Source organism: Aptenodytes patagonicus, chromosome Z, assembly GCF_965638725.1.
Source record: "Aptenodytes patagonicus chromosome Z, bAptPat1.pri.cur, whole genome shotgun sequence".
NCBI lineage: Eukaryota > Metazoa > Chordata > Aves > Sphenisciformes > Spheniscidae > Aptenodytes > Aptenodytes patagonicus.
Genome location: NC_134982.1, coordinates 78,355,276 through 78,367,105, shown reverse-complemented (window position 1 = coordinate 78,367,105; position 11,830 = coordinate 78,355,276). Strand labels below are relative to the sequence as shown.

Here is an 11,830-nt window from a genome sequence, read left to right as displayed (position 1 = left end):
AACTTACATTGATGTATCTCTTATTTCTTGGTCTTGCTGATCAAGAATAAGCCAGCAGGTAAGAAGCAGCAGCCAGTGATAAGTTTGCCTCCTCCACTCTGGGAGGTCATGTTAAAATAAAAAGTTGAAAAAATGCTTTAAAATAGAATTGCTATGTAAGCCTCCCTGGGGATATACACTCACTGATGTGTACATGTTAAAAATGGTATTTCCAGTCTATCTTCTGTTGCCTGAGAACCATTTTTGTCCTTTTAAAATCTGCATTTATATTATAACCCATAAGTACCTTTCATTTTTGTATCAACACTATAAATACTGTGTTAGTAATACTAAACTATTTCTATTGACTTATTTGTAAAAAGAAAAATATATTATATATTTATATATTTTTATAAAGTGAATTAACACTGGAGAGAGGGCTATGGGGGAATAGTGTACAATCACAGTTGATGTGTATTATTGGGCACAAATTCAATGCTTGAAACAAAAAGGAAAAGAAAAAAGTGTTCAGGTGATATCCCTCTTTCAAGCCGTGTCAGAGGAGGAGTCATAGGATGCTGACACTATGAAGTTGCCAGTATTGGAGTGGCTCGCCATGGACTGGGCAGCCTGCTGGCTCAAGTTATTGCAGATCAGCACCAGCTGGTTGCTCTGCGCTTCTGAGAGGGTGCTACAGCTCTGGTAGACACTGAAGTTGGTCTTCCTGCCGGGGATGTTGCCTTTCTCACACATCGTCTTTACCATCTTGGCAAGCTTGTTTTTCCCCAGGGCTTGGCAATTGTACCAGTGAAGCGCAGCCAAGTTGACGACGGGTTTGATGGACAGGTAAAAAGGCGCGTCCTCGTAGCGCATGGCTGGAGGCCGCCTCTGGGCATACTCCTTGTAGTCTTGCACGGGACAGGTCTGTGGGGAGTGCTGCGTGGCATACACCCGGGAGTCTGTCCCGCCTCTCTTGCTTTTGGCGTTGACATCTCCATTGTCCGGCCCCATCCACTCCAGGTACTCCAACCCAGTCTCTGTCACCCGCAGCCGGATGTCTCCCCACTTGAGGGTGGACCCATGGAAACCTGTGCAGTGTCCAAATGCCTTAGTGTTGTTTAGCCAGACAAGGTTCAGCAGCCCTTCGGGATTGTAACGGCTCAACAAGCCTCTTTTGCGCAGGATAAGCTCATCAGCAAAGGTGAGCTTCATGGATTTGTGTGGCTTGTTTCCTTTTCCTTTACACCTCAGCTCTATCTGCTTTTGCTTTAGAGCTTCCTGGGACCTCTTGAACTCCTTATCCCTCGTAATACTGTATCCATACCTGTGTTCTTTGAGATACCGCTCCAGCCCACATTGATAGTTGGCCAGACTGTTTGGCTCGTATTCAGACCCATCCTTTTGTCTGGCGTCCACAAAGAAGGAAGCAAGGTAGGCATCAAGCTCTTTGCAGGGGATGACGTAGATCTCCCGGGTCTCAGAGGGGTACTTGGAGATGAGGAACTCTCGGAAATTGCGGAGAGCCGTCTGCGTGCTGCGAATGGTCTTCTCGTTCTGCTCCCTGCTGAGCTCTGCTGCTCTCTCATCCTGCTCTGGAAGAGCGAGAAGGGGAAAGACAAAAGAAAGCAGAAGCAGTGAGTTTGCGCGATGCGCTTTTCCCCAAAACAAATTTCCTTAAAAAGGAAAAAAAGGAAAAAAATTAAAATCAATTTCACAAAGAGCACTGGAAAACATCATTACATACCTGTCATGTGACTGAAAAGCCAACTTCAGTTTCACAAATGATGTACTAGAGTATGGCACAAAACCCAAGTGAGCTCCTCATGACACTGGGGCACAGTTTTGTGCATGGAGATTTGTGGAAAACAGTGGGATTAGAGGCAATCTGCTTTTTAGAACAAATGCAAGGTAGAAGGTTTTTCTGTGGATCCCAATGCTGTGCGCAGGGCCCAATCCAAGTAATAAGCCCATTCTGAATTGCTTCATTTGTGAAACCAGAGTTTGTACTGGTTCCAATTTTTGTCTACAAAAAATAACTAAAGCATCATATTTATGACAGTAAAAATTATCTTTAATCAGACAGTTTTTTAAAGAGCTAAATAAATATAGACAGAAATGTACAGTACAAAATAATGCAGCACATCCTAACAAAGGAGTTGGCAGGTAAAAGTACTACAGAGCAATGTGTAATTTACAAATGTACAAGAGTAAAAGAAATAGTTAATATGTTCACATCAGAAGATATGGGAGAAAAACATGATTATACAGCCTCTCTACATAATCAAGCTGTACCTTGACAGTGGAAGTACAATTGTGACCATTTCTTTTCATTTTGCAGAAAAATCAAATTCTGGAAACAACTTTATAACGCTCTATAAGGCTATACTCAAAAGTCCTTACAATCAGTGACATATCAAACCACAATATTCAGATACTACTGCTAGGATGGTTGTTACTGACAACTGATTTTTGGGCTGATTGTAAGATAAGCATGAAAAGGATAAGCTTTTTACATGTAAGTGATGCATGTACTTAAGGACTGTTTTCTTGGCATATGCAAACTACCTGTACAAGGATGCAGCTTACAAGGACATAGGTGGAACTGTCATTATGAATGTGACAAACCTTAATGGTTTTAGAAAATGAACAGCAAATGCAGTGAAGAAAAAATTCAATGATTTGACTATTCTCTGTAACTGTGAACGGAACATTCTTTTTTCTCTCTTCCACTTAATAAGCAGAAAAGGGGAAAAAAGCAAGTTCTTTTTTATTCTATCTCATTGCAAACCCCATACATTTTGGTGTCCTTTCAGCAGTGCCATAGGTGTTTCCCACCCAACATACACACCACAAAGTGGTATGAGACAAGGTGAAGTTCCCACTGCCTCTCTGTCATTCAGGCCAAGCTCACGTCAGGCCACGTAGCACACCCATGCTTTGCAGCAGTGTTCAGATGCTTGCTCCTCGTGCCCACTGTGCCCTGCAAGCCTGTTAACAGTGGAAGCAGCAGGGAAAGGAAGGTGGCCCTATCTCCTCCCCTAGCCCACCTGCAATGTTTCATGCGGTACAGAAACATCGGTGCACAGCTGGGCAGCTTCTCCTTCCACCCATCTACAGAGTGACTCTGAAGAGACTTCATCCCACCTCCATACCACAGCTGCAGACAGAGGCACTGGGAGTGACTTGCCCCAGGACTTGCCAGCAGACCAGAAACAGGGCTGAGTTTATATCCCCGGGGACCAGGTCCTGTGTCTTCACTGCGAGGCACCCGCTGCATCCAACAGCACTCAGTGAAACCTATTGAGAGGGGTCCTCAAAACCTCTGCAAAGCAGAGAGAGGCGGGGGTCTGCAGCTGAGGCCTTTGGAGGCTTCTGCAGCCATGAAAAATGCTGCCACAGAGCACTGAGGTTTGCTCTAACTGCACTCAAGGGAAAAAAGAAAAGGTCACCAGCCTGTTTCAGAAACTGGTTTTAATATTGTTGTCAGTATCAAAGAGCTCCTAGCAGCCTGCAGTGAAGTCTAATGCTTTAGTCGGTGTATAGGATAGATCCTTTTATTATGGCTAGATGCAGGCTGGAGATAAAGAGACAATGCTGTTTGGAGCTCCAAAACAAACATTTACTCTGGTACCTTGTTCACTGCACCCACCATCACTTATTATAGCACTGTGTAAGTAATCAGTGCTTTGACTGACAGCCCACATTTTAAGCACTGTTTCAATACAAACAGCACATATAATGGCTCAGTTTCATACATGTCATCAATCACTACTTCTTAGAGGATAGCCTGTCACAACACAGCAGTGACACCCAGTCAGTCATTTATGTTATGGCATCTTTCCTTAATCTGCAAAGGAAATTGCCATATCTGCAGCTAACAGTTATAAAACCCATGCTGAATTAAAGATCCCTTGAAGTTGCATGAGCAAAACAGTACCCCAGAACCACTGCATTCCTGCAATGCTCTGGTGTGTTACTCCACAAGGCAGGTGGGAAATGTTAAAGACAATGGGTCAGCTTCTCATCCAGCCACATCAGGAGAGCTACGTCAATTTTGACTGTGAATCCAGCCTTCAGTGATAGTTGATTATTCTCTTCCTATGAGACCGCTCAAATATCATGGATGTCTCATAGCATGGGATGAATGCAGGGAGGCAGTGAGACCCAACAGACAGAGTCTGAGACAGCCAAAGTCATCAGATGTCAGCTGAGCCACTGTCATCATCTGCATATGCTCTTCATCCACAGCAAAAGCAGATGATGCAGTTGAGCCTAACTTAACTAAGACAGCTTTTTATAGCCTAGGATAGCTAAGGAAGGAGACATAATTCTTCATGTCATTAAAGTCTTACTTCTTCATTTAACCAAGGAGATTTCATAGTGCTGAAACGATATAATCCATCTCCAACTACCATGGAGACATAAATTGTATCCAGGCACGTTTTTAATATTGCCAAACTTTGTGTTTTCTGCTAATTTCATAATCTTATTTTCTATTAGTGTGGTGATTGACCCTGGTCAGCACCTAAGCACCTCACAGCCACTTGCTCACTCCCCACCCCAGAGGGACAGGGAAGAGAATAGAAAGACCAAAGGCAAGAAAACCCGTGAGTCAAGACAAAGACAGTTTAATAACTGAAGGAAAGAGGAAAAAGAAACCCAACCAACAAGTGATGCAAAGGCAATCACTCACCACCTCCTGCAAGTAGACCAATGCCCAGACAGTCTCTAAGCAATGCCCGCCTCTCTCCAAAAAAACCCTCCCTTCAGTTTTTATTGCTGAGTATGATGTCGTAGGGCAGAGAATACCCCCTTGGTTAGTCTCGGTCAGCTGTCCCTGTTGTGTCCCCTCCCAACCTCTTGCCCACCCTAGGCCTAGCTGCTGAGGGGACAGAGTGGGAAAAAGAGAAAGCCTTGACGTTGTGCAAGTCCAGCTCATCAACAGCCAAAACACTGGTGCGTCATTAACACTGTTTTAGCCACAAATCCGAAACACATCAGGGTATGGGTGGCTATGAAGAAAGTTAACTCCATCCTAGCCAGACCCAGTACAATTATGCCATTTGGATCACTAATAAAACAGTGCCCAAGACCAGGCACACTTTGATTCCTTTCCACACAACCTTTGACAAGAATTATTCTCTGGGTGCAGTCTGCAAATGGCCCTTGTAAAATACTTACAGCAAACCCATATACTCTACACATCTCTATTTTGCCTACAGGAAATAAGTAGAAACAGAATTAAAGACCTTACCACAGTCTGGATATTTGGCATTGATTGCTTCTGCTCTAACCACATGGCCTTGCGACCTTGTCAGAGAAGATTAGGCTGGTTGTAATGTAATTTTGTTCCTTACAAATCCACCCATACTGACAGATAAAGAAAGGCTACATAGAAGTAATTCAATCATTAAGAACTCAAGACTAAAAGGCATCTCAACTGCCATCACAGTGAATTTTTGAAAATGTGTGTGTTATGGTAGGGATCTGACAAGCTGGGAGAGCTGTTGCGGTACAGGACTTCATCTCTGGGTCTGGGTATTGAAAGTGAATGCTCTTGTCCTGAGGCAGAAGTGTTTCCAATGTAAGAGTTCCCAGATGTTTGCTTGATCTCACTTTGCTGCATCTTGCAGAGTAGAGATCAAAAGCTCTTTTGGCCAGGGCTTATTTTTTTTTTTTTAAATTTTCTGTGGTCCTGCTGGAAAATACAGGTGGGGATCTACATTAGTTCCTTGACCACTGCAAGCATAAACCTGTTTGCTCTTGGGCCTCCAGTGCTCACAGTATGATCAACTCTTCAGTGTGCATGGATTCCAAAACTGGGTAAAAGCACAGAAAAAAAATCACAAAGCGCTCCTCAATACAAGAAAACACCTCTGTATCACGAGGGCCCTGAGCTGCAAATTGCTGGAGGACAGGAGAATGGGGAGGTGTGATATGTGCTTGCACCTTTCTTATAGTCTTCTGTAGGTGTGTGTTGTTAGGCTCTAGGGAGACAGATACTCTCATGTTACGGTCTAATTTGTCTTGGCTAGTGAAACGGTCTGAACCAACCAACCAAAAATTACTGTCATCATTGATCTACCAAGCCAAGATATCCTTAATGCCTTTTCCTTGTCACAATGCAACATTTGGAGTTGGTAGTGCTGTTACACCTGTTTTACAGACTAGGACCAGAAACATAAAAAATAAATTGACTTGGAGACGCATCTCCTGAGGTCCTGCTCCCCCAGCTGCATCACTGCACAAAGGACCTGGTTGGAGCTCTTGTGTTTCCTATCTGATCCCACATCAGAGTTTCATTTCCAAGAAAACCAGAATGTGGCAGAAAAAGCTAGTAAAACCCACCCTACTGTGGGATCCGGGGTAAACTCCCAACTAAGAGTTTGAAAAAGTGCTGAATAGTTTAGAAGTCCCAGTTTAAAAGTAGCCAAAGAGATAAAGTGACCTGGCAGAGATTAAACAGACATCCTAGTGGGAGCCGAGTGTCCCAGGCTAGCCGGCAACCATGAGATGATCCCTCCCACAGAGCAACAGCTGTCTTCTGATCTTTTCATAATCTGATCTTAACACAGCCAAGACTTAACATTATCAGCAGAGTTGTCAAACTCAGGGTTGTTTTTATTTCAGCTCGCACATATACACACACTCAAACTCCCTGAAAAGGACATAACCTCTGTAATTATGTATGGCGGGGGGAAAGGCACTTTCTTTCACAACTGACATATGCAGACTGTTGATGTTCAGAGAGGGTTTGTAACATTAGTGGGAGTCATGAACCTGAGCTATTATCGCAAAAAATCTTAAACTCTGCTTAAGGTAGGCAGTGAGATCTCAGAAGAAATACATTAAAAGTAAGGTGGGTTTTTTGGTGATAATCACACCAGCAGCCAAAGTCTTCTCTGCCCAATTTGTGTTCTGACTAGGAAAATGCTTTTGCAGCAGACCTCTTTCCACCAAAATGCTTTCATTCAGGTGAAAAAGCCTAGTTAACCACACGCAAGGCACCATGGATCTCCATGCTGGAACTAAGTGCTCTCCCACGCCCCAGCACTTTGCAGGTTGGCTCTTGCCCCTGCTCTGCAATTACTGAAAAGCAGCTATATCCAACCTATGGGCCATATGCAGCCCAATAAAACAGTTAATGTAAACCACAGCCTGCTCCTACCTTTCTTTTCTCCTGTCCCCTCCTGTTTCAAGAAGGTATCTGCAGGCAAACAATATTTTCAAGTCAACAGCCACAGTGGGCAGAGGTCGTGCTGTTGCGCAAGGGAGGTATGGTCAAGTCATGGGGGGGAAAGGCTGGGGGACCTGCTGACAAACATGCCCTCCTGGAAGCAGTGCTCCAGCTCCCGTCAGGGGCAGCTGAATGCTACTGTCGTACCACAGCATCCCCGAATATCAGTCCTCCTTCTGCATACAAAATTTAGAAAGCTGGCAGCTGGTTTTCACTGTATCACAGGAATAACCAAGAGAAAGCCATTCTCCCGTCTCGCGCTGAAGAGCAAGGGTGAGGGTAAGAGCAGGAGGTGTCCCCAGAAGTGCCTCTGAGCATTCACAGAAACACACTGAGATTAAAAGACAGGGAGTGCTGAACACTTGGAGAATGATATCTTTGACACTTGTACTGTCTGGTACGAACTAACTTCCTTGGGGCAACTCCTACACACACGCAGTAGTCAAAGGCTTAAGTCAAAAATACGTAAGTTTTAATGTAATTTAACAATAACCATTTCTTTAGGAAGTCCTAAGGGCAAATAAAGTGCACTTCCTGTGCCATAATAATCATACTTATTTAAGCTTAGGCTTGGTGAGTCAGAGTCAAAAGAGGGGGGGAAACCCTGTGACTGCCTGGAGACTTTCATCAGGTTTTGACATCTAACAGCTTCTGAGATCTGCAGGATCAAAGGATTAACTTGTTAGCTGCAGATTACTAAAGTAGAAGAAAGTGCTTCTGCACTTTTTCTTGAATTTCTGCCCTACCCATCTGATGTTGCTACTAAATTCCGTTTAACAATTGAAGTTCCCTACTTTCACTACATTAAGTCAAAGTCTATGTAGTTTAACATTTTCAGAAAAGGCTTTCATTAGCATGTAAAATCTGTAGTATGATAGAAATTTATTAATTAAAATCCATTTATGAAAGATGTGTTTTCTGGCAAAAAAAATATGCTTCTGTTCAGTTAACCTCCTCCAACAAAATTATCAGTGAAATATTTTATTATTCTAAAATTAAAAAGCTTTAGATTCCATCAAAGAAAAAAGGACACAGATTCCAAGCAAATGAGCATGGGTATATTTATATATTGGTATCACCACGAAGTGAGAGTCACTAAAATAAATATTAGTCATCTGTACATTTTTTGCAAGGTATGGAATGGTCTGATAAATGGATGCTCGCTCAGACACTAGTGCTGGTTTTCAGTTTGCGTTCACTTTCACCACTTTCTCACCACAACAGCCTGAAAATATACGAGGTGCAATTTGGCTGCTGGCAAAATCAACAATAAAATACACATCAGTATTAATGGGACTACTGCATGATCCTCAGATGACAGAAAATTTGTAGCCGTGACAAGGGATTAAGAATTTATGTCCTCCTATGACTGACTGGATCAACCTTTTATGCAGTGGATACTAGCAATCACTAATGAATGGTGCAAAACAGCAGCACTCTGGGGACTTTGATTTCTACCAGGCTCCTTTCTTCTCTACCTGACTGTACGTGACATCTGAGCTATTTCAACACAAAGGTTCTAAAAATGCATTTTCTAAATCAAAAATGTTTTAATTTGTTCAAGTATGATCTCCATCTAGTTGTCTGGTTTTGGTTTTGGTTTTGTCAGGGCTAGTGGAAAAGAGAAGTGTTGCATGCTAGTTTTACCTCACATTTCACTTCTTCCACTGAACACTTACAGTGGTATTTCTGGGGTATGAGACTGTATAGTTTCCTATCTCCTTTTGAAGCTGTTCTGTGATGCACTGGTGTGAATTGCTGCAATGCAAAATGGGATGCATTTCCTCTGTATCTCGACAGTGGGGCTACTTGGTTCATGTTTACCCAGATCCCACCTCCACTTGGCAGGAACAAATATACCAAGTCCAGCTCTCCCAGGCTTGCCTAACACTGCAGCACATCACAGTGGGACACTACAGCTACTCCCTGGGACACAGCATGGAGAACAGCAGAAGCAGAAGATATTTTGCAAGAGCACTGGAGAAACCAGTACTGGTTTCTTACCAGTTTTCTTACCAGAAATCTGGTACTTAGGATGTCCAGGCAAGATGTTCTCAGCTCACAGCTGGACTGGAGTCTGCCATTTCAGCTGTCCTGTTCCAGGTCAGTCATCTGGATTATAACCAAGCCTGGAACCAGCTCCAGGTCCACCTGCCCTGCCTCATCCCTCTCTTATTTCCATGCTAGCTATTACCTTTACAGGAGCTTTATAAAACCAAATTCTTTGGACCCTTATATAATTGACTGAGGTCCAGGGACCCAGCTCTTCATAGAGGTGGAGGATATAAAAGCCATGCTTGGAGTTTTCAATACTGCAAACCTAAAAACATGAGAAAACTTTTAAAAAAATGTGAAACCCCCTTCCTTTCAAAATAACTGACTAAACTTTCTTCAACTATGTTCACTTCTAACACATAATTGCTCCTCTTTCAGAGCACAGGTTAAAATATCAGGTAGATTGGTGAAATGGGAGTGCTGCTGGAGTTCGTAAGTGGCAGAACACTACCCACAATGTGAAGCAAATATCAGCTTTAGGTTGAGCATGCATCTTTGTATTCAGCCATATAATCTTCTAATAATTTCCAACCAATTTACAGCTAACTCCACTTAGAAAACTCGAAGTACTGATTTCAGTTTCCACCTTTACGTGCTCATACAGAGAAAGCCAGATTTACATGTGTAAACAGATCTTGCAAGCACCAATTGCTCAGCCAATAATTTAACTAGTGGGCTGGTTTGCACAAAATCACAGGTACAAATTTATACAGCATTTTGGAAAATCTGGCGCAGTGGAATTTTGTGCCTGTCTGCAGTTGCAAGCCCTGTGGAAGAAGAATGAGAAACAGGACACAAACATGTATCCCCTTACAGTTTACTCTTCTCTTTACATGCCACCCCACATCACCTGAGGCTTAGCATGTTCTCAGCTACGGCCTACCACCAGTTTTAATGTCATTGCATTTAGGAGCTAACTTTAACAAGCATAGTTGAGAAAGCAATGCAAGAGGTCTCGAAGGGATGAGCCAGGGCTATGAAGTTTGCCTGTTTTTGATTCGCTCCAGACAGCAGCTGAGAAGCCGAGTTGGGAAATATCAGAGGGAAATAAAGACAAGGGGGAGAGAAGGGAGAATCAGAACAAAGGGATGTGAAAAAAATAACAACACTGAAGAGAGAGATTAAAAACAGATGAGGATCCTCAACATCTGAAATCTAATTTACATCACTGTTTCAGAATGAGGCAGTCTAACTGGGGCAACAAGCAATGAAACAAAGAAAAGAAATATGTAATAAATATTTTATTACATTAATCATAATAAGCTGCACTTTAAGTCTTGGCCAAAGCATATTCTTAAATCAAGCTGAGAATGTGAGCAGTTTCAGACTTAAGAGCGTGAGGCCCACATGACTGTAATTAACGTAATAAATCATGCTGTGGAGCTCTCTACATAGGCTGACAGCACTTCATTGATATATTGCTTATTAGAGACTGCAGACATTTCTCCCTCTATTTTATTCAAGTGCCATTGGTAGTGAATCAAAAGGTACCCTTTTCTGTTCTGTATCTACTGCAGGTGTAATAGGAAACATATGTTGGGAGCTTGTGCCATTGACTTCTGATAACACAGACTGCAGCACATGCATCCCAAAGAATTGCATTTCAGTACCTTTTCTCCCACCCCCATCTTTAATTTAGCAAAGTACTTGAATTGCCTTGTTATTGAGCTTGCAGTTTTATTTCTGAAATTTTCTGTTGGTGATTTTGCCCAACCAGACCAATTTGCTTTTACTTTTCTGCACTGTGTATTCTCCAGTATGAGTAAAGCAAGCTATGAAGAGCACAAACTCTATGAAGAGCTCACAATTCACAACCTTGCCTAACTAGTTTCAATGCACACTTTTAACGCACATATTTCCTTTGTCTTCACTGGGTCAGAGAGCAGAATTTAAGGACCAGCTCTTTACGCAATTCTCCAGAGAGGATGAAGTGCAACACTTAAAGTGAAACAGTTCGTAAGGCAGACTTTTTAGCCTGCTTTTGTGTTTTGAGCCTGTGCTGAGAGTCCTCTCCTCGCACTCAAGAAAAAATGACAACTTTGAACTTCACTTTCACCTTTGCAAACACAACTCTCACCATATTAGGAACGGGTGGAAGTTCAAAGATGTAAAGGTCCTACAAGGTTGGGGGAGACTCAACAGCTGTGCAGAGGGCAGAGACATGAATACATCCCAACTTGCGGAAAGGCCACAGACCTCGGGTGTTAGATACTCCAGTAGGCAGCTGCTCACACACCCTGGCTGACCAAAGTGCACACATTTTGTTCCAGACTAGCCACGGCATGTCCAGGCATTTGCCAGGACAAGGAGTCCCAAGAGGCACAGGAGCAGCTGGAAATTCTGCACAGAGAGGAGACAAAGAGATAAGGAACGCACGTTCATCAGGAACCAGGCTGTTGTTCATGGTACAACTCCTTTATTTCTGTCCTTGAATACATGTTTAAACTTACTTTATCATAGTTTAATTGAATAGCTACTTAGTCACATTTTGCAGCTCTACTTGAGTAAAGTATCTTTAAATAAATTGAGCAGTTTCCATTTTTTTCTAGCTATGTACAC

At 42.7% G+C, this 11,830-nt stretch overlaps 1 protein-coding gene across 1 annotated transcript in view; it reads right to left on the bottom strand.

Moving 5' to 3' along the window:
- Positions 1–435: 435 nt before the first annotated feature.
- Positions 436–11,830, bottom strand: part of KIAA1958 (KIAA1958 ortholog) — a 61,468-nt gene continuing 50,073 nt past the window's right edge. Inside the window, exon 3 of the mRNA XM_076362321.1 lies at positions 436–1,571. Within this exon, the coding sequence (XP_076218436.1) occupies positions 526–1,571 (1,046 nt within the window). The 3' untranslated portion in view covers positions 436–525. The remainder of the gene's footprint in view (positions 1,572–11,830) is intronic.